Source organism: Bombina bombina, chromosome 11, assembly GCF_027579735.1.
Source record: "Bombina bombina isolate aBomBom1 chromosome 11, aBomBom1.pri, whole genome shotgun sequence".
Taxonomy (NCBI): domain Eukaryota; kingdom Metazoa; phylum Chordata; class Amphibia; order Anura; family Bombinatoridae; genus Bombina; species Bombina bombina.
Window position 1 is genome coordinate 118,315,822 of NC_069509.1, and position 24,391 is coordinate 118,340,212.

General features: G+C 39.9%; 1 protein-coding gene across 2 annotated transcripts in view; it reads right to left on the reverse strand.

Moving 5' to 3' along the window:
* Positions 1-24,391, reverse strand: part of TRRAP (transformation/transcription domain associated protein) — a 382,824-nt gene that overhangs the window by 65,726 nt on the left and 292,707 nt on the right. The window contains exons 58-61 of one of the 2 annotated variants that reach the window (XM_053694540.1): positions 17,386-17,581; positions 15,316-15,578; positions 14,251-14,351; positions 435-636 (exon numbers count right to left, since the gene is read on the reverse strand). In XM_053694540.1, coding sequence (XP_053550515.1) covers positions 435-636; positions 14,251-14,351; positions 15,316-15,578; positions 17,386-17,581 — 762 coding nt within the window. Of the gene's footprint in view, positions 1-434; positions 637-14,250; positions 14,352-15,315; positions 15,579-17,376; positions 17,582-24,391 lie in introns of both variants that reach the window. The other variant, XM_053694539.1, reaches the window with a different exon arrangement.

A 24,391-nucleotide genomic window follows, 5' to 3' on the forward strand; every position in this document is an offset into this window, starting at 1 on the left:
TCAGACATATCCACAACAGTAAAAAAATGACTACTGTGCTCTTTCATTTTACAAGGTACACCTCACAAAATTACTTCTGTGCTAGTAAACATATACAGACAAGAAAGCTCTTGTGCAATGCTAAATTTCGCCAAGTGGCGATTACAGACGGACAGGTTCACTACTTGCAAACCTGTCTGCCTGCAATCATGATAAATTTTGCCTTATCTTTAGATCTACCGTCTCTTCTAATACAAATATACACACAAACACACATACATATATATATATATATATATATATATATATATAAAAATATAACAATTGGACATTTGATCATGCTCTGAAGGAAAGTATATGGCTCATGTAATAAACCTCTTTTTTAGCTGCATCTTAGGCACCCCCCTGTATGTCATATTAAATTGAATCATACAAGTAATTTTTACAGTGCTTACTTTTGCTAAATATTTCCGAGACTTGCTCTCATTTTGGTGGCGGCAAGCATGAAGGTAGCAGGTGATAGCAGATACTCCCAGCTGCAACTGGCGTTCTTTAACGAAAATATTTTCCAGGTAGTCACCCCACATTGCCCAGGCCTTAACAAGCACATCATGCATCTGCACAGCTGCAGAAAAGGCCTTATTTGCATCTTCAGACCTGTGAAAGAAAACAGCGTTATAGCAATACATTTCCAAAGTGGAAAGAAAAAAAAAAAGTGCATAATAATGTAAATTGTGTCAATATTATTTATTTTTCAGTTCTGATCCAGAGAGCATATTATTTAAAATTCAACATAGTTGAGGCGAATATAGACACTAAATTGCTTTTTAAAATGTATGTATTTATTTTTTTAAGAAAAACATAATTTATGCTTACCTGATAAATTCCTTTCTTCTGTAGTGTGATCAGTCCACGGGTCATCATTACTTCTGGGATATTACTCCTCCCCAACAGGAAGTGCAAGAGGATTCACCCAGCAGAGCTGCATATAGCTCCTCCCCTCTACGTCACTCCCAGTCATTCGACCAAGGACCAACGAGAAAGGAAAAGCCAAGGGTGAAGTGGTGACTGGAGTATAAATTAAAAAATATTTACCTGCCTTAAAAACAGGGCGGGCCGTGGACTGATCACACTACAGAAGAAAGGAATTTATCAGGTAAGCATAAATTATGTTTTCTTCTGTTAAGTGTGATCAGTCCACGGGTCATCATTACTTCTGGGATACCAATACCAAAGCAAAAGTACACGGATGACGGGAGGGATAGGCAGGCTCTTTATACAGAAAGAACCACTGCCTGAAGAACCTTTCTCCCAAAAATAGCCTCCGAAGAAGCAAAAGTGTCAAATTTGTAAAATTTGGAAAAAGTATGAAGCGAAGACCAAGTTGCAGCCTTGCAAATCTGCTCAACAGAGGCCTCATTCTTGAAGGCCCAAGTGGAAGCCACAGCTCTAGTAGAATGAGCTGTAATTCTTTCAGGAGGCTGCTGTCCAGCAGTCTCATAAGCTAAACGAATTATGCTACGAAGCCAAAAAGAAAGAGAGGTAGCAGAAGCTTTTTGACCTCTCCTCTGCCCAGAGTAAACGACAAACAGAGAAGACGTTTGTCGAAATTCCTTAGTTGCCTGTAAGTAAAATTTTAGAGCACGGACTACATCCAGGTTGTGCAGTAGACGTTCCTTCTTCGAAGAAGGATTTGGGCACAAAGAAGGAACAACAATCTCTTGATTGATATTCCTGTTAGTAACTACCTTAGGTAAGAACCCAGGTTTAGTACGCAGAACTACCTTATCCGAATGAAAAATCAAATAAGGAGAATCACAATGTAAGGCTGATAATTCAGAGACTCTTCGAGCCGAGGAAATAGCCATTAAAAATAGAACTTTCCAAGATAACTTTATATCAATGGAATGAAGGGGTTCAAACGGAACGCCCTGTAAAACATTAAGAACAAGGTTTAAACTCCATGGTGGACCAACAGTTTTAAACACAGGCTTAATCCTGGCCAAAGCCTGACAAAAAGCCTGGACGTCAGGAACTTCTGACAGACGTTTGTGTAACAGAATGGACAGAGCTGAGATCTGTCCCTTTAATGAACTAGCAGATAAACCCTTTTCTAAACCTTCTTGTAGAAAAGACAATATCCTAGGAATCCTAACCTTACTCCAAGAGTAACCTTTGGATTCACACCAATATAGGTATTTACGCCATATCTTATGGTAAATCTTTCTGGTAACAGGCTTCCTAGCCTGTATTAAGGTATCAATAACTGACTCAGAAAACCCACGTCTTGATAAAATCAAGCGTTCAATTTCCAAGCAGTCAGCTTCAGAGAAATTAGATTTTGATGTTTGAAGGGACCCTGTATCAGAAGGTCCTGTTTCAGAGGTAGAGACCAAGGTGGACAGGATGACATGTCCACCAGGTCTGCATACCAAGTCCTGCGTGGCCACGCAGGTGCTATTAGAATCACTGATGCTCTCTCTTGTTTGATTCTGGCAATCAATCGAGGAAGCATCGGGAAGGGTGGAAACACGTAAGCCATCCTGAAGTCCCAAGGTGCTGTCAGGGCATCTATCAGGACTGCTCCTGGATCCCTGGATCTGGACCCGTAACGAGGAAGCTTGGCGTTCTGTCGAGACGCCATGAGATCTATCTCTGGTTTGCCCCAACGTCGAAGTATTTGGGCAAAGACCTCCGGATGAAGTTCCCACTCCCCCGGATGAAAAGTCTGACGACTTAAGAAATCCGCCTCCCAGTTCTCCACTCCCGGGATGTGGATTGCTGACAGGTGGCAAGAGTGAGACTCTGCCCAGCGAATTATCTTTGATACTTCCATCATAGCTAGGGAGCTTCTTGTCCCTCCCTGATGGTTGATGTAAGCTACAGTCGTGATGTTGTCCGACTGAAACCTGATGAACCCCCGAGTTGTCAACTGGGGCCAAGCCAGGAGGGCATTGAGAACTGCTCTCAATTCCAGAATGTTTATTGGCAGGAGACTCTCCTCCTGACTCCATTGTCCCTGAGCCTTCAGAGAATTCCAGACGGCACCCCAACCTAGAAGGCTGGCGTCTGTTGTTACAATTGTCCAGTCTGGTCTGCTGAATGGCATCCCCCTGGACAGATGTGGCCGAGAAAGCCACCATAGAAGAGAATTTCTGGTCTCTTGATCCAGATTCAGAGAAGGGGATAAGTCTGAGTAATCCCCATTCCACTGACTTAGCATGCACAGTTGCAGTGGTCTGAGGTGTAAGCGTGCAAAGGGTACTATGTCCATTGCCGCTACCATTAAGCCGATTACCTCCATGCATTGAGCCACTGACGGGTGTTGAATGGAATGAAGGGTGCGGCAAGCACTTTGAAGTCTTGTTAGCCTGTCCTCTGTCAGGTAAATCTTCATTTCTACAGAATCTATAAGAGTCCCCAGGAAAGGAACTCTTGTGAGTGGAACGAGTGAACTTTTCTTTTCGTTCACCTTCCATCCATGTGACCTTAGAAATGCCAGTACTAACTCTGTATGAGACTTGGCAGTTTGAAAGCTTGAAGCTTGTATCAGAATGTCGTCTAGGTATGGAGCTACCGAGATTCCCCGCGGTCTTAGTACCGCCAGAAGAGCACCCAGAACCTTTGTGAAGATTCTTGGAGCTGTAGCCAATCCGAATGGAAGAGCCACAAACTGGTAATGCCTGTCTAGGAAGGCAAACCTTAGGTACCGGTAATGATCTTTGTGAATCGGTATGTGAAGGTAAGCATCTTTTAAATCTACAGTGGTCATGTACTGACCCTCTTGGATCATAGGTAAAATTGTCCGAATAGTCTCCATTTTGAACGATGGAACTCTTAGGAATTTGTTTAGGATCTTTAAGTCCAGGATTGGTCTGAAAGTTCCCTCTTTTTTGGGAACCACAAACAGATTTGAGTAAAACCCCTGTCCCTGTTCCGATCGTGGAACTGGATGGATTACTCCCATTAACAAGAGCTCTTGTACGCAGCGTAGAAACGCCTCTTTCTTTGTCTGGATTGTTGACAACCTTGACAGATGAAATCTCTCTCTTGGAGGAGAGTATTTGAAGTCCAGAAGGTATCCCTGAGATATTATCTCTAGCGCCCAGGGATCCTGGATATCTCTTGCCCAAGCCTGGGCGAAGAGAGAAAGTCTGCCCCCCACTAGATCCGATCCCGGATCGGGGGCCCTCAATTCATGCTGTTTTAGGGGCAGCAGCAGGTTTCCTGGTCTGCTTGCCCTTGTTCCAGGACTGGTTAGGTTTCCAGCCTTGTCTGTAGCGAGCAACTGCTCCTTCCTGTTTTGGTGCAGAGGAAGTTGATGCTGCTCCTGCTTTGAAATTACGAAAGGAACGAAAATTAGACTGTCTAGCCTTAGCTTTGGCTTTGTCCTGAGGCAGGGCATGGCCTTTACCTCCTGTAATGTCAGCGATAATCTCTTTCAACCCGGGCCCGAATAAGGTCTGCCCTTTGAAAGGTATATTAAGCAATTTAGACTTAGAAGTAACATCAGCTGACCAGGATTTTAGCCACAGCGCCCTGCGTGCCTGAATGGCGAATCCTGAATTCTTCGCCGTAAGTTTAGTTAGATGTACTACGGCCTCCGAAATGAATGAATTAGCTAGTTTAAGGACTCTAAGCCTGTCCGTAATGTCGTCCAGAGTAGCTGAACTAATGTTCTCTTCCAGTGACTCAATCCAGAATGCCGCTGCAGCCGTGATCGGCGCAATGCATGCAAGGGGTTGCAATATAAAACCTTGTTGAACAAACATTTTCTTAAGGTAACCCTCTAATTTTTTATCCATTGGATCTGAAAAGGCACAGCTATCCTCCACCGGGATAGTGGTACGCTTAGCTAAAGTAGAAACTGCTCCCTCCACCTTAGGGACCGTTTGCCATAAGTCCCGTGTGGTGGCGTCTATTGGAAACATTTTTCTAAATATCGGAGGGGTGAGAACGGCACACCGGGTCTATCCCACTCCTTAGTAACAATTTCAGTAAGTCTCTTAGGTATAGGAAAAACCTCAGTACTCGCCGGTACCGCAAAATATTTATCCAACCTACACATTTTCTCTGGTATTGCAACTGTGTTACAATCATTCAGAGCCGCTAACACCTCCCCTAGTAATACACGGAGGTTTTCCAGTTTAAATTTAAAATTTGAAATATCTGAATCCAGTCTGTTTGGATCAGAACCGTCACCCACAGAATGAAGTTCTCCGTCCTCATGTTCTGCCACCTGTGACGCAGTGTCTGACATGGTCCTAATATTATCAGCGCACTCTGTTCTCACCCCAGAGTGATCACGCTTACCTCTTAGTTCTGGTAATTTAGCCAAAACTTCAGTCATAACAGTAGCCATATCCTGTAATGTGATTTGTAATGGCCGCCCAGATGTACTCGGCGCTACAATATCACGCACCTCCCGAGCGGGAGATGCAGGTACTGACACGTGAGGCGAGTTAGTCGGCATAACTCTCCCCTCGTTGTCTGGTGAAATTTGTTCAATTTGTACAGATTGACTTTTATTTAAAGTAGCATCAATACAGTTAGTACATAAATTTCTATTGGGCTCCACTTTGGCATTGCAACAAATGACACAGGTATCTTCCTCTGAATCAGACATGTTTAACACACTAGCAAATAAACTTGCAACTTGGAATACAATTCAATTAGAATAATATTAAAAACGTACTGTGCCTTTAAGAAGCACAGAAGATCTATAACAGTTGAAAATTAATAGATTGAAACAGTTATAGCCTCAATCCTTGTAAACAACACAACTTTAGCAAAGGTTTAATCCCATTAGCAAAGATAACAAATTCTGAAAGCAGGAAACAAATTACAGAATAAACGTTTTTTATCTCAGTCAACTATAATTCTCACAGCTCTGCTGAGAGAAATTACCTCCCTCAAAATAAGTTTTGAAGACCCCTGAGTTCTGCAGAGATGAACCGGATCATGCAGGAAATACAATGAGCTGCTGACTGAAATATCTGATGCGTAGCAAAAGCGCCAAAAAACGGCCCCTCCCCCTCACACACAGCAGTGAGAGAGAACAGAAACTGTCAGAAAAAAGATTTAGCAACTGCCAAGTGGAAAAATAGTGCCCAAACATTTATTCACTCAGTACCTCAGCAAATGAAAACGATTTTACATTCCAGCAAAAACGTTAAACATAATTTCTAGTTATTAAACAGCTTTATGTACTTCTTACAGTGTAATTCTAGTGAAGTACCATTCCCCAGAATACTGAAGTGTAAAGTATACATACATGACATTATATCGGTATGGCAGGATTTTCTCATCAATTCCATTGTCAGAAAATAAAAGCTGCTACATACCTCTATGCAGATTCATCTGCCCGCTGTCCCCTGATCTGAAGTTTACCTCTCCTCAGATGGCCGAGAAACAGCAATATGATCTTAACTACTCCGGCTAAAATCATAGCAAAAACTCTGGTAGATTCTTCTTCAAACTCTGCCAGAGAGGTAATAACACACTCCGGTGCTATTTTAAAATAACAAACTTTTGATTGAAGATATAATCACCATAGTCCTCTCACACATCCTATCTAGTCGTTGGGTGCAAGAGAATGACTGGGAGTGACGTAGAGGTGAGGAGCTATATGCAGCTCTGCTGGGTGAATCCTCTTGCACTTCCTGTTGGGGAGGAGTAATATCCCAGAAGTAATGATGACCCGTGGACTGATCACACTTAACAGAAGAAATGTATACATTGACTGCACATATATGTTTTCTTATCTTTTTGTGCCAGTCCTATATTTTGCTGCAAACTACAAGACACATACGGTGGACATTTTTTTATTAAATAATAAATATAAATATATATATATATATATATATATATATATATATATATATATACACACACACACATACTTTTGTCTTTTTATGTTTTTGTGTATTGTTGCTTGAACTTTCGAAATCTAAAAACGTATCCTGTTCTGTCATATATATATAATATGCAAACAAATAATTTATTACCAGCCTGTATGTAACTTGGTTATGTGTCATTTAATTTGCAAATATAACAAATGCCCACTTGATTTTGAGGATGTATCATGTTCATTGAGATTTTAATTACACTACATAACAGTCCTTAAAGAAACATTGAATACTGAGCCACTCTAGTAAGTCATTTATAAGTGTCACTACCTTTTGATAATCGTTGATTTCTATACATCATTATGTCCAGCATATTGTTCAATATCCCTTTAAACCAGGGAGCTTAAAGTTATGGTAAAGTTTCCAATTCAAATAAGATCTGGAATGGAAATTATGTATTGAATTTAAAATGCTATACATTTGCAGTATCATAAAAAACATTAAAGTGATGATAACGTTTCAATTCGTAAAGTCAGATCTGGGAAGGAAACAATATTTTAGATGGACTTTAATTTAACATTCTAATGAAGATATTCTATAACTTACTTTTTAATATAGATATGAATTTCTAATACCCTGTGCTCCAGCCACCCACTTCAAAAGTAATTTTTGGTGACCTAACGGTTTCAAATGCTCTCCAATCGTCACTCTAGCCATACACAACTATTTTTTTTGTAGCTAGAGCGCCGATTGGAGAGCAGTTGAAACCATTGCCTCAAAATTAAATTTAAAAAAAAAATACTTTTGAAGTGGATGGCGGAGTATTAGAATTTCATCCCTACATTAAAAAGTAAGTTATAGAATATCTTCATTAGGATTGATTAAAGTCCATTTAAAATACTGTTTCCATCCCAGATCTGACTATACGAATTGGAAACTTTACCATCACTTTAATGTGTTTTAGGACACTGCAAATGTGTAGTATTTTAAATTTCAGTATCAGGGTTGTTTAATAGATTTGTTTACACATTCATACAACCCTGCACAACAGTGCTTTAAAATGGACACTTAATGCTTAGTATTATGATACATTCTTTATATTTCCACATTGAGCTTTGCAACACAGCTAATTTATAGCTTTTTGAAACTCATTTTTAGAACTGTTGTAGATTCTCTTGCTCTTGTATAATGGTTACTTCTATTCGGGATGTGCATAATTGTGTTATTCAGCCATCGTTAGCTAAACAAATTACAAAAATGGCCACAGTAGGCCTTCAGCTAATTTTGGCACCATATTTATTAGATTCAAAGTGCAACAAATAATAAATTATGCACATCCCTACTTTCTATGGCTTACAGCCAATGATACAGATTACATTTTTTTGTCACACTGTGCAATATTGTTGCTATTTAAAAGGGACATTGCACAATTATTTTATTTTATTCAAAGCTATCAAATGAAAGAACAACATTTGAACGCGATACATTTTAATTTCAATGCTTGTAAAATATAAATAAAAGCTGCTTAAATGTAAATGAAAACACAGCAGATTTGGTTGCGAACTTCATACTAATACTTATTGGCTGATACGTACAAAAAAAAAAGCATTTGTAGGAAGTGTACAACCGATACTGCTGTTTTAGGTACAATTTACATTTATAAAGCTTATACTTTACATCTTACAGGCAATAAATACAAATCAATAACAAAAACATTTAGTGCAATACTCTGTGGTACCATGAGCATATACAAAGCACGGAGGAATATAAATGTGAGAGCTTATAACAAGGGGATTTGAGTGATATTATGAAAATATTGTACAGGTACAAATCCAGAATCCAAACTTTTTAAATAATATTTTTTTTTTTTTTTTTTAAATTTCAGAAATGATTTCCCCCTCCCTGTAAGCCAATCTTCTCCACCTGTATCTTTGGTTTTATTTTTTGTCTTCTAAAAAACAAGTAATAGTGGGATTGACAAATCTGTTTAAAATGTAGGCGCCATTAAAAATATTTAGTAGCTAGACATACTTTTAGGACCCAGACAGTGGCATCTGTATATAGATCTATGGTGAATAATCCAAAAAATCTGGAGCTAGAAGTAAAATTCTAGGAGCAAGTGGCTCCCAAGTTTGTCGAGCCCTGGTCTCTCAATTTAAAACATAAGATATTACCTTTCTGATTCTAGTACAGTACTATCTTTCTGAGGGTACTACGTATACAAATTAATTAAAAATGATATAATACAGATCATACATGCAACCTAAAGGTAGTTTTATAACATTTAAACATTGCCTAAATGACATAAGATATTGTTGATTACACTTGATTCCATCCCCTCTCCAAACTGTCCCAAGATCACCAACATTTCATCACAGCTAATATACCAGTGCACTGTTTAAAATTAAAAAAATGCCCTAGAATATATTGCTAGAAGTCATCAATAGGAAATGAACAATACTTTCATGTTAATGATGGTTGTTCTCTATCCACAACGTGCCTATGGCATTACTCAAGGAGGAAGGCAGATCCTGAATAATTAACATGATAATAACCGACTGTTATGCTCCATTTTTTCAAAATAGCAAAGAAAAAAAATGCACTGGAAAAAGATAATGGTTTAATTCCCCACCAGTTAAAGTATTTTTGTTTCAGGAAGTGCTGGAACGCGAGATGAAGCTAGGTGATAAGAGACCACTACCAGATATGTATTCAAAAAGAAACCAACTATCTATATAAAATATTCTAATCAACCAAAATATAATTGCATGATAATAATTATTATAGCTTTACTGAGGTTACATGAAACCCATTTTTTTCTTTCATGATTCAGACAGTTTGTATAATTTTAAACTTCTTTTAATTTACTTTTATTATCAACGTTTCTTCTCTCTCAAAGAATTGCTGTAAAGCAGGGACATTGGAACATAACACGGTAGGAAATTGTGCTGCCAGACACCAACCTAGGTATCGTCCAACAAAGAATATCATTGGAACAAAGCAAATTTGATAATAGAAATAAATTATTTTTTTTTTTTGTTTGGATTTCACATCCCTTTAAAATGCTTTAGTGCATAAATTAAGTTAAATGACAATTGGCAGCTGAAAAAACAAAATTTATGCTTACCTGATAAATTTCTTTCTCTTGTGGCGTATCCAGTCCACGGGTTCATCCATTACTTGTGAAAATCCTTAGTCGTCTGTAAATAGAACTTTAACACACGCACCACATTTAGGTTGTGCAGCAGACGTTCCTTTTGAGAAGATGGGTTAGGACATAAAGGAACAACAATCTCCTGATTAATGTTCCGATCCGAAACCACTTTAGGGAGAAACCCTAACTTAGTACGCAAAACTACATTATCTGGATGAAAAATAAGGTAAGGAGACTCATACTGTAATGCGGAGAGCTCTGAAATAGCAGATGAAATAGCAACAAGAAACAAAACCTTCCAAGATAACAATTTAATATCTAAGGAATGCATAGGCTCAAACGGAGCCTGATGAAGAACTTTAAAAACAAGGTTAAGACTCCAGGGAGGAGTAACGGATTTAAACACAGGCCTGATTCTGACCAAGGCCTGACAGAAAGATTGCACATCTGGTACATCTGCCAGACGTTTATGTAACAAAATAGACAAGGCAGATATTTGACCTTTAAAAGAACTTGCCGATAAACCCTTCTCCAAACCCTCTTGGCGAAAAAGACAAAATTTGAGGAATCCAAACTCTACTCTAAGAGTAGTCTCTGGATTCACACCAATGCAGATATTTACGCCATATCTTGTAGTAAATCTTCCTGGTAACCGGCTTACAAGCCTGAATCATGGTCTGAATGACCGACTCAGACAAAACCACGCTTAGATAAAATTAAGCGTTCAATCTCCAAGCAGTCAGCGTAAGACAAACTAGATTTAGGTGAAGGAAGGGCCCTTGAAGTAGAAGGTACTTCCCTCAGTGGAAGTCTCTTAGGAGGTAGAGATGACATCTCCACTAGGTCTGCATACCAGATCCTGCGAGGCCACGCCGATGCAATGAGGATCACTGACGCCCTCTCCTGTTTGATTCAAGCAATTACCCGAGGAAGGAGAGTGAACGGAGGAAATAGGTATGCGAGACTGAAATTCCAAGGGACCACCAGAGCATCTATCAGTACAGCCTGAGGATCCCTCGACCTCGGGAGCTTGGCATTCTGACGAGATGCCATGAGATCCAGTTCCGGCTGTCCCCATTTGAGAATCAAGCTGGAAAACACTTCCGGATGGAGTTCCCACTCCCCCGGATGAAAGGTCTGTCTGCTCAGAAAATCTGCTTCCCAATTGTCCACTCCTGGAATGTGGATTAGAGATAGACAGCAGTTGTGGGTCTCCGCCTACTCAATAATCTTGGCTACCTCTGTCATGGCGAAGGAACTCCAAGTTCCTCCCTGATGGTTGATGTAAGCCACTGAAGTTATGTTGTCCGATTGGAACCTGATAAACCGGGCCAAAGCTGAGGCCAGGCCAGAAGATCATTGAAGATTGCCCTCAGCTCCAGAATGTTTATGGGGAGAACAGACTCCTCCCGAGTCCATGTCCCCTAAAGCCTTTAGAGAGCCCCAGACTGCTCCCCATCCCAGCAGGCTGGCGTCCGTTGTCACAATCACCCAGGTGGGTCTGCGGAAGCAGGTTCCCTGTGAGAGATGATCCTGAGACAACCACCAAAGAAGAGAATCTCTTGTCGACTGATCCAGATGTAATCGCGGAGACAGATTCGCATAATCCCCGTTCCACTGCCTGAGCATGCATAACTGCAGAGGTCTGAGGTGGAAACGGGCAAACGGAATGATGTCCATGGCAGCTACCATCAGACCGATCACCTCCATACATTGAGCCACTGACGGCTGAGGAGAGGACTGAAGCGTCAGACAAGAATCAAAAATCTTTGATTTTCTGACCTCTGTCAGAAATATTTTCATTGATAGGGAATCTATTATGGTTCCCAAGAACACTACCCTTGTGGCTGGAATTAAGGAACTCTTTCTCAAATTCACCTTCCATCCGTGAGAGCGCAGGAAGGATAACACCTGAACCAGAATGTCGTCCACATAAGAAAATTTATGCTTACCTTATAAATGTATTTCTTTTTGACACGATGAGTCCACGGATCATCTTAATTACTAATGGGATATTCACCTCTTGGTCAGCAGGAGGAGGCAAAGAGCACCACAGCAGAGCTTGAAAAATAGCTCCTCCCGTCCCTCCCACTCCAGTCATTCGACCAGAGTTAGGAAGAGAAAGGAAAAGCCAAGGTGCAGAGGTGTCTGAAGTTTACAATAAACCACAACCTGTCTAAAAGAACAGGGCGGGCCGTGGAGTCAGTGTGTCAAAAAAGAAATACATTTATCAGATAAGCATAAATTTTCATTTTTAAGACACGATGAGTCCACGGATCATCTTAATTACTAATGGGATTCAATACCCAAGCTAGAGTTCACAGATGATACGGGATGGAAAAGACAGGGAACCTAAACGGAAGGCACCACTGCTTGAAGAACCTTTCCCACTTCCTATCACTAACGTAGGCAAAGAGAATGACTGGAGTGGGAGGAGCTATTTAACAGTTCTGCTGTTGTGCTCTTTGCCTCCTCCTGCTGACCAAGAGGTGAATATCGCATTAGTAATTACGATGATCCATGGACTCATCGTGTCTTAAAAAAGAAAAGGCGCCACTGCAATGCCCCGCAAATGGAGCACCGCCAACAGGGATCCCAGGACTTTTGAAAATATTCTGGGTGCTGTGGCAAGGCCGAATGGAAGAGCCACAAACTGGAAGTGTTTGTCTAGAAATGCGAACCTCAGAAACTTGTGATGATCCCTGTGGATGGGAACATGCAGGTACGCATCCTTTAAAACTACTGTTGTCATGAATTGACCCTCTTGAACCAAGGGAAGAATGGAAAGAACAGTTTCCATCTTGAAGGACAGTACTCTGAGGAACTTGTTTAAACTTTTGAGATCTAGAATTGGTCTGAAAGTTCCCTCTTTTTTGAGAACCACGAACAGATTGGAGTAAAATCCTAGACCCTGTTCCTGCATTGGAACAGGAACTATCACTCCCAGGTCGGAAAGGTCTTGAACACAGTGTAAGAACGCCTCTCTTTTTATCTTGTCTACAGATAATCTTCAGAGCAGAAACCTGCCCCTGGGAGGAAAGGCTTTGAACTATAGTTTGTATCCCTGGGACACAATGCTTTCCCTTGTTCCACAACTGGTTGGACCTCCAGTAAGGCTTGGACTGTTCCTGCTATGGAGAGGGAGAGGAAGGCTTACCCTTGAAGTTTCCAAAGGAACGAAAATTGCTGGCTCTAAGTTCTACTTACATCCGGCACCCTCAATCCTATGAGGTAAGTGGAAGGTGTGTCACAGGATGGGTCTGTAGGAATATGGGGTTCCACCCGCTCTGTATGCGTGGGTAATCCACCAGAGTATAAACACCAGTTTCTCCTCTGTTCTTTTTGTGCAAAGTCCCTCTCCGGCGGGACTCAATAAGGATATTGATATAGTTGCATTTCTGTGAGGCCACCACAGGGTATCAGGTAGTGAGGGCAACAGTTTGAAATATAGTTTTAGGGTCTTTTGCTTGATGTTGCTCTTTAGTTATTTACTTCTTCCTGATAATATGAACAGAGCTTTAGCACAGGTCTGAGGGTGCCGGATGTAAGTAGAACTTAGAGCCAGCATTGGGAGATCCAGAGTTTCTGATTTCCAATAAACTAAATCGCAATTTGACTGGGATATATGGTCTACATATATACTATACTATTACATGGACTTTTCTTTATGGATGTTTGATTATATGTTAACACTGCGTGCAGATACTGTCTTGAATTCACAATTACTTAACTGTGTGTTTATAACTACTTAAAGATATCAAGTATTCTGCGCCCAAATATCATACATAAAACTATATAACCAATAAGAATTTCTATCTATATATTGAAATAGAACTGATATTATGTGAATGTAGATTAAGTTTAGCGCTGTCAAGATTACATTTTCTTTCTATACTATATATATATATATATATATATATATATATACACATACACAAATATATAAATATATGCTGTGCAATTTTGCACATGCTCAGTAGGTGCTGAAGCCTCTGAAAGTGTGCACTTTTGATAATGGAAGTATATTTGATTATTATTTCTTTAAATTGAATCATGAAACAATTTTTACTTTGTGGCCCATAAACAATAAAAAGCATCTCAAATTACTCTGCATACTTCCAGACAATATTTAGAGCAGCCAATTTCTGGGCTGCAGTCATTGGCAAGCAAAGGGTTATAAGGGAAAATTTATATAAGAAGCGTAGTGATTGCCTCTGTCTAGAGCAGGTTAGCCCCCAGTTCTGTACATACAAAAGCTTTTAGCCTTACTTGTTAATCTGAGCAAGGAACATTCCCTTCAGTGCGTAAAACTCTGCTGTCATCTCCTTGGTGAAATATTTCAAGTTAGTTGATTCAATCACCTCCAAGCCCTGGGAAAAAAAATATTTTCTTTAGGACTTAGAAACACAAACCTAAAAGTTTATTTTATTATTTTTTTAATTAAAAAAACTAAACAATAAAAACAGTGTTCACTATACAAAGCACAGTAATAAAAGTGCAGGGATAATATTTGCTCTCATCAGACAATAAAAAAACTTGCAAAATCCTTTAAAACGGTGGTAAAAAAAATCTCGTGGGAATCCAGGCTCTTATATTTTTAATCTTCTAGCTTCAAATACCTTTCAGGTTATTACATTTTGAACATCCTTGACATCCCTGCACAAAATAAGTGGTCAAGAAGAAAAAAACAAACAAACAAAACAAACAATAACTCACTGCACTACACACATGCAACTACATATAAATAACTTGAATCCTCAGTTTACAAGGGGAGGAGAAGAATCAACAAAGGATTATACAGTTAAAGGGACATTGTACACTAGATTTTTCTTTGCATACATGTTTTGTAGATGATCCATTTATATAGCCCATCTGGGTGTGTTTTTGTAAAAATGTAAAGTTTTGCGTATTTTTAAATAACAATATGTGCTGATTTTCAGACTCATAACCAAGCCCCAAAGTTTTAGATGTATACAGACTTCAGATTGCTTCTGTTTGTATAATGGGTCTTTTCATATGCAGGTGGGAGGGGAGGTTCTGCTATCAGCCTCTTAAAGTGGGTGTCCCAGGCTAATCTTATAAACAGTGATAAATTGGGAGTTCAAAGAAAGTTTTTATAAGGTTTTATACTGGATTTTTATATCAGTATCTGTGCATATTCATTATCATATTTCACTATCTTTAAGATACACCTACTCTACTGTGTTAGCCAGCTACAGAAAAGACAGCAGAGAGTCCATCCAGTGCTGTAAACATATCAGCGGAGTGAATGTCTTATTTTTTAACTATTTTTTAAACCAATCAGGATCTAGTTTACTAAGAGCTACACATTACCTGCATGCATTCATTCTTTCCCATGACTCCAGCGAGCTGAAGGTAGCATTTGACTTGTTGGCGAATCTTCTGGAAACAATCCACAATAGGCACAGTGGGTATGGTGTGAATTCGGCTCAGTATATCCAGAGCAACATTCACCAGCCCTTGCTTACGGGCAATTTTGCCATATTGAATAATAGCAGAGGCGGAGGCGTGAACGCCTAACATTGCATTATTGGAGCTTGGGTCATGCTGTGTGCTGTCGTACGCATTTACAATAGCTGTCAAATAAAAAACAAAAAATTATATTTCCCATCATCCTTTTTATTATTAATTAAGCATATATCTACAGTAATGGAAGTTCTAAACCTTTTCTCTACTTTTAGTCGTATATCCTATGCAAAGTAGAAGGCAGCAAAAGAAAACCCTGTAACAAACTAGTACATGAAACTATAAAAGCATTTGTCTGCCTAGTTATTTAGAGGATTAAATACAAATTATTCCCATTGTATTAGAAAAAATGCTCTAATTTATTACAGAATTTAATTATTGCACAAGGGTTTAAATATATCATTAAAGGGACAGTCAAGTCAAAATTAAAAACTTGGGCACGCAATTTTAAACATTAAAATTTACTTTTATCATCAAATTTTCTTTGTTCTCTTGGTATTCTTTGTTAAAAGCTAAACCTAGCTAGGATCATAAACTGATTTCTAAGCCATTGAAACCGTCTCTTATCTCAGTGCAATTTGACAGTTTTTGACAGTTAGAAACTGCTATTTTATGTGTGTTATAAGGATAACATTGTGCTCACTCTCATGGAGTTATTTATGAGTCAGCACTGATTGGATAACATGCAAGCCTGTCAAAAGAACTGAGATAAGGGGGCAGTCTGCAGAGGTTTAGATACAAGGTAATAACAGAGGTAAAAAGTGTATTAATATAACTGTGTTGGTTGTGCAAAACTGGGGAATGGGTAATAAAGGGATTATCTATCTTTTTAAACAATAAACATTTTCAAGTAGACTGTCCCTTTAAAGGACCAGTCAACACATTAGATTTGCATAATCAACAAATGCAAGATAACAAGACAATGCAATAGCACTTAGTCTGAGCTTCAAATGAGTAGTAGATTTTTTTGTAACAAATTTCAGTTATGTATATTTCCACTCCCCTTGTACCATGTGATAGCAATCAGCCAATCACAGGTGCATATATGTATAGTCTGTGAATTCTTGCACATGCTCAGTAGGATCTGGTGACTCAAAAATTGTAAATATAAAAGACTGTGCACATTTTTTGTAATGGAAGTAAATTGGAAAGTTGTTTAAAATTACATGCTGTATCTGAGTCATGAAAATTTAATTTAACCTGAGTGTCCCTTTAAGTCCCTCTCAGGAGCCACAATGCATTGAAACTCCTAATCAAGATACTGCTGGTGAGCAAATAACTAGAGGCAAACCCATGTAGCTGCAAATCACCATCCATATTGTACTCGGGAACACACCTAATGCAAGAAATTAGCTAGGTTTTCAACCTCTTTGTGGGTGAAGGAAATACAGTGCATTTAAATAGAAGCATTTTTGCAATATAGTTCCATTGCCAAAAATGCTTCTAGTAAAAGTTATCACTGTTTTAGCAGCATACGCACATATGCTGAGCGTGACCAGAGGATCACGATTTCAAACACCATGCCTGCTCAGAGAGCTGTGTTTAGCACCAGTATAGACTGACTTGCCACTGCTGGCTCTCAGAGAAGGTTTGGTGGTTTAATAAAATTGAAATGCCCCATGCACATTTCCGTTTTGACGTTTCTATCCCTTTAAGATGTATCTGCCAATCCCCTGATATAGTGCATAATTCAAAAGCTATACTGGAGACTATGTGTTTTGAAATACGTATTTTATATCTTTCAGAAAACGTTTTTATAGTTATCCACAGGAAATTGGTCAATTATTATCGTGGCTTTGTAACAAACATGGTGAGCTATGAACACAAACTACATGCCCGTTCGCTATAGCAACAAAAAAAATCAATAAGATTTATCAAGGTAAAAAAGAAAGAGATTGGTCTACGTACAACACAAACCTTGGTAGTGATGCTGTCGCCACATAAATATACTGCTCCAGTGGGAAAGGTCATCAGACACGATGGGAAGCCTGTTCCGCCATGTTTTCACCACTGTTTTCATATCATGGAGGCTGTTGTTTCTCCCCAGATTTGTTGGTTGTAAACCAGCATTAATTTGAGCTGCTTCTTGAAGTTCAATGATTTGCTGTGCTGCCTATTAAAAAAAAAGTTTTAAAAAAGGATGTGAGAAAACAAAATATATACATAAATACACACACACACACACATATATATATATATATATATATATATATAAAATTGCATGTTGACCAGTTTAACATCTGCACGTGCAAAGGTTGTAGAGTCAATTTTGCAGCTTGCATAATATGCCTTTACTTTCGTATAGGAGCTTAAAACCTCTTCCTAATAAATTCTGCTGCAGCTGAAGTACATACATTAAAGGGACAGTCTAGTCCAAAAAAACTTTCATAATTTAGATAGGGCATGTAATTTTAAACAATTTTCCAATTTACTTGTATCACCAATTTTTCTTTGTTCTCTCTGTATTCTTAGTTGAAAGCTTAACCTAGGAGGTTCATATGCTAATTTCTTAGACCTTGAAGGCCGCCTCTTAAGAATACATTTTAACAGGTTTTTCACCACTAGAGGGAGTTAGTTTATGTTTTTCATATAGATAACACTGTGCTCGTGCACGTGAAGTTACCTGGGAGCCATCACTGATTGGCTAAACTGCAAGTCTGTCAAAGAACTGAAATAAAGGGGCAGTCTGCAGAGGCTTAGATACAAGATAATCACAGAGGTAAAAAATATATAAATATAACTGTGTTGGTTATGCAAAACTAGGGAATGGGTAAAAAAAGGGATTATCTATCTTTTAAAACAATAACAATTTTGGTGTAGACTGTCCCTTTAAAGGGATATGGAGGCCAAAATTATACCGATGATCCATAGGGGCACTGCAGCTGGTATAAAAGTAGGGAACACCCACAACTTTACATTAATTTGCTACTAATCATGCAGAAGGCATATCTCCCCTTTAAAGATATATATTAACTCCCAGTTTGTGATCAGTCTTCATTAAAAAAAAAAAAAACAGTGATTCTAGCTATACAGTACTAGCTTAGTGTATTAAACAGTAGCTGAAGATATTGCACTCTAAAGTTCCCTCTACAGGTTACTTTTATAACATTGATATTTAAACTTGAGCAGGTGAAACACATTAAGATATGGATTTGCTCAGATCGTAGAGTTTTTCACTTGAACAATAGGATATTCGGCTCCGAAAAGAGCTGAATAGGGAAAGCATAGGGGAACAAAACGGCCAAATGCACATTTCTAATATATAGACACAAAAACATTGAATGTCTACTCATTTGAGAAAATGTCAATTAAGCAGTTTCATAACTTGGCAATGGAATTCTGTGAGAAGATTAGGAACCTGAGGAAATAAAAAAAAATATTTCCTATCAGTAAGAACTTCTCTTGGGCAAGAACAATAGGCCCCTGTTTGGCTTGCCTAAGTTTTATTTTACGTGATTATTATTAAAGAAATCATCACTAAGCTTGTCAATGTGCTCTCATGGTTGTATTCTAAAGAAATTGAGAACTTCAATCTCATGCGACTAGGGAATCTTCAACATCCTCAGAAAGATGATGGAGCATCATGAAGCAACATCTGGCAGACCTAATTATATGGACCAAATGATGCAGTCGCCTGACAATCAGGAAGAAAAACAAACTACTGAAGTGTTAACTTGACATACCATCATGCAAAGAAAGATATAATAAAGGTGTGAAATGAACAGGTGGTGGCAAGAGCCATGGAAGAGTTAAAAGGGCCAATAAAGTCAAAATTAAGTTTCATGATTCAGATATGGGGCAGATGTATGTAGGCTAGAGCGGACAAGATCTGCTGTAGCGAATCATGTCTGCTCAACCTAGCTAAATGCCAACAGCATACGCAGTCGGCATTTCACATTGCACAAGCATTTCTAGTGAAATGCTTGTGCAATGCCGCCCCCTGATCACCGGCAGGCCAATCGCCACTAGCAGGGGATGTCAATCATCCCGATCGTATTGGATTGGGATGATTTCAGTCCGTCAAAGTTAAGGAGCAGCAGTCTTACGAGAAACGATTGGGGTGGGAAGCAGCATCGGCTGCTTGTTAAATCGACGCCAAAGAATGCAATAAAAAAAAAATAAAAAAATAAAAAAATTCCAATACACTTCCATTATAAAAACAGGCACATTATTATTACATGCACACTTTAAGGTTTCAGCACGTACTGAGCATGTGCAAACGTGCACAGTATATTTGTATATGCATTTTGTAATTGGCTGATGACTGTCACATGATACATGGGGACTGAAAATTGGATTCACTTTGAATTTTGACATAAAATATTCTACTGCTCAGTTCAAATATATTTGTATTTGTAAATTATTAAATTCTATTGTATTTAGGTGTCTTTTATAAAAAAAAAACAGAATTTATGTTTACCTGATAAATTACTTTCTCCAACGGTGTGTCCGGTCCACGGCGTCATCCTTACTTGTGGGATATTCTCTTCCCCAACAGGAAATGGCAAAGAGCCCAGCAAAGCTGGTCACATGATCCCTCCTAGGCTCCGCCTTCCCCAGTCATTCGACCGACGTAAAGGAGGAATATTTGCATAGGAGAAATCATATGATACCGTGGTGACTGTAGTTAAAGAAAATAAATCATCAGACCTGATTAAAAAAACCAGGGCGGGCCGTGGACCGGACACACCGTTGGAGAAAGTAATTTATCAGGTAAACATAAATTCTGTTTTCTCCAACATAGGTGTGTCCGGTCCACGGCGTCATCCTTACTTGTGGGAACCAATACCAAAGCTTTAGGACACGGATGATGGGAGGGAGCAAATCAGGTCACCTAGATGGAAGGCACCACGGTTTGCAAAACCTTTCTCCCAAAAATAGCCTCAGAAGAAGCAAAAGTATCAAATTTGTAAAATTTGGTAAAAGTGTGCAGTGAAGACCAAGTCGCTGCCTTACATATCTGATCAACAGAAGCCTCGTTCTTAAAGGCCCATGTGGAAGCCACGGCCCTAGTGGAATGAGCTGTGATTCTTTCAGGAGGCTGCCGTCCGGCAGTCTCATAAGCCAATCCGATGATGCTTTTAAGCCAAAAAGATAGAGAGGTAGAAGTTGCTTTTTGACCTCTCCTTTTACCAGAATAAACAACAAACAAGGAAGATGTTTGTCTGAAATCCTTTGTAGCATCTAAATAGAATTTTAGAGCACGGACAACGTCCAAATTGTGTAACAAACGTTCCTTCTATGAAACTGGATTCGGACACAAAGAAGGTACAACTATCTCCTGGTTAATATTTTTGTTGGAAACAACCTTCGGAAGAAAACCAGGCTCAGTACGTAAAAACCACCTTATCTGCATGGACCAGATAGGGCGGAGAACACTGCAGAGCAGATAACTCAGAAACTCTTCTAGCAGAAGAAATTGCAACCTAAAACAAAACTTTCCAAGATAATAACTTAATATCTATGGAATGTAAGGGTTCAAACGGAACCCCTTGAAGAACTGAAAGAACTAGATTAAGACTCCAGGGAAGAGTCAAAGGTCTGTAAACAGGCTTGATTCTAACCAGAGCCTGAACAAACGCTTAAACGTCTGGCACAGCTGCCAGCCTTTTGTGAAGTAAAACAGATAAAGCAGAGATCTGTCCCTTCAGAGAACTCGCAGAAAATCCTTTCTCCAAACCTTCTTGTAGAAAGGAAAGAATCTTAGGAATTTTTATCTTGTTCCATGGGAATCCTTTAGATTCACACCAACAGATATATTTTTTCCATATATTATGGTAAATTTTTCTAGTTACAGGCTTTCTAGCCTGAATAAGAGTATCTATTACAGAATCTGAAAACCCACGCTTTGATAAAATCAAGCGTTCAAACTCCAAGCAGTCAGTTGGAGGAAAACCAGATTCGGATGTTCGAATGGACCCTGAATAAGAAGGTCCTGTCTCAAAGGTAGCTTCCATGGTGGAGCCGATGACACATTCACCAGGTCTGCATACCAAGTCCTGCGTGGCCACACAGGAACTATCAAGGTCACCGAAGCCCTCTCCAGATTGATCCTGGCTACCAGCCTGGGAATGAGAGGAAACGGTGGGAATACATAAGCTAGGTTGAAGATCCAAGGTGCTACTATTGTATCCAATAGAGTCGCCTTGGGATCCCTGGATTTGGACCCGTAACAAGGGACCATGAAGTTCTGACGAGAGGCCATCAGAACCAAGTCTGGAATGCCCCATAATTGAGTTATTTGGGCAAAGATTTCCAGATGGAGTTCCCACTCCCCCGGATGCTCCTCCATCGCCAGGGAACTCCTTGTTACCCCCTGATGGTTGATATATGTAACAGTCGTCATGATGACTGATTGAAACCTTATGAATTTGGCCTTTGCTAGTCGAGGCTAAGCCTTGAGAGCATTGAATATCGCTCTCAGTTCCATTATGTTTATCGGGAGAAGAGAGTCTTCCCGAAACCATAGACCCTGAGTTTTCAGGGGTTCCCAGACCGCGCCCCAGCCCACCAGACTGGCGTCGGTCGTGACAATGACCTATTCTGGTCTGCGGAAGCTCATTCCCTGTGACAGGTTGTCCAGGGTCAGCCACCAACGGAGTGAATCTCTGGTTATTTGATCTACTTGTATCGTCGGAGACAAGTCTGTATAATCCCCATTCCACAGTCTGAGCATGCCCAGGTGCAATGGTCTTAGATGAATTCGTGCAAAAGGAACTATGTCCATTGCCGCAACCATCAACCCTATTACTTCCATGGACTGCGCTATGGAAGGAAGAACAACAGAATGAAGTACCTGACAAGAGCTTAGAAGTTTTGATTTTCTGGCCTCTGTCAGAAAAACCTTCATTTCTAAGGAAACTATTATTGTTCCCAAGAAGGGAACTCTTGTTGACGGGGACAGAGAACTTTTTTCTATGTTCACTTTCCACCTGTGAGATCTGAGAAAGGCTAGGACAATGTCCGTATGAGCCCTTGCTTTTGACAGAGACGACACTTGAATCAGGAGGTCGTCCAAGTAAGGTACTACTGCAATGCCCCTTGGTCTTAGCACCGCTAGAAGGGACCCTAGTACCCTTGTGAAAATCCTTGGAGCAGTGGCTAATCCGAATGGAAGTGCCACAGGTAATGCTTGTCCAGAAAGGCGAACCTTAGGAACCGAAAATGTTCCTTGTGGATAGGAATACGTAGGTACGCATCCTTTAAGTCCACCGTGGTCATGAATTGACCTTCCTGGATGGTAGGAAGGATCGTTCGAATGGTTTCCATTTTGAATGATGAAACCCTTAGAAACTTGTTTAGAATCTTGAGATCTAAAATAGGTCTGAATGTTCCCTCTTTTTTGGGAATTATGAACAGGTTGGAGTAAAAACCCATCCCTTGTTCTCCTAATGGAACAGGATGAATCACTCCCATGCTTGACAGGTCTTCTACACAGTGTAAGAATGCCTGTTCGAAGATAATTGAGACCCGTGGAACCTTCCCCTTGGGAGTAGTTCCCTGAATTCCAGGAGATAACCTTGAGAAACTATTTCTAGCGCCCAAGGATCCTGAACATCTCTTGCCCCAGCCTGAGCAAAGAGAGAAAGTCTGCCCCCCACCAGATCCTTCCCAGATCGGGGGCCAACACTTCATGCTGTTTTGGTAGCAGTGGCAGGTGACTTGGCCTGCTTACCCTTGTTCCAGCCTTGCATCGGCCTCCAGGCTGGCTTGGTTTGAGAAGTATTACCCTCTTGCTTAGAGGGTGTAGAATTTGAGGCTGGTCCGTTTCTGCGAAAGGGACGAAAATTTGGCTTCCTTTTAGCCTTAAAAGACCTATCCAGAGGAAGGGCATGGCCCTTTCCCCCAGTGATGCCTGAAATAATCTCTTTCAAGTCAGGGCCAAACAGTGTTTTACCCTTGAAAGGGATGTTAAGCAAAAGCGCTCTGCGCGCCACGATAGCAAACCCTGAATTATTCGCCGCTAATCTAGCTAATTGCAAAGCGGCATCTAAAATAAAAAAGAGTTAGCCAATTTAAGAGCTTGAACTCTGTCCAAAACCTCCTCGTACGAAGATTCTTTATTAAGCGACTTTTCTAGTTCTTCGAACCAGAAACACGCAGCTGTAGTGACAGGAACAATGCATGAAATTGGTTGTAGAAGGTAACCTTGCTGAAGAAACATCTTTTTAAGCAAACCCTCTAACCTTTAATCCATAGGATCTTGAAAGCACAACTATCTTCTATAGGAATAGAAGTGCGTTTGTTTAGAGTAGAAACCGCCCCCTCGACCTTGGGGACTGTATGCTATAAGTCCTTTCTGGGGTCGACCATAGGAACTAATTTCTTAAATATAGGGGGAGGACAAAGGGTATGCCGGGCCTTTCCCACTCCTTATTTACTATGTCCGCCACCCGCTTGGGTATAGGAAAAACATCGGGGGGCACCGGAACCTCTAGGAACTTGTCCATCTTACCTAATTTCTCTGGAATGACCAAATTGTCACAATCATCCAGAGTAGATAATACCTCCTTAAGTAGTGCGTGGAGATGTTGAAATTTAAATTTAAAAGTTACAATATCAGGTTCTGCTTGTTGAGAAATTTTCCCTGAATCTGAAATTTCTCCCTCAGACAAAACCTCCCTCCTGGCCCCTTCAGATAGGTGTGAGGGTATGTCAGAACCATTATCATCAGCGTCCTCATGCTCTTCAGTGTTTAAAACAGAGCAATCACGCTTTCTCTGATAAGTAGGCATTTTGGAAAAAAATGCATGCAATAGAATTATCCATTACAGCCATTAATTTGTATGGTAATAAGTATTGGCGCACTAGATGTACTAGGGGCCTCTTGTGTGGGCAAAACTGGTGTAGACACAGAAGGGGATGATGCAGTACCATGCTTACTCCCCTCATTAGAGGAATCATCTTGGGCAATATCATATCT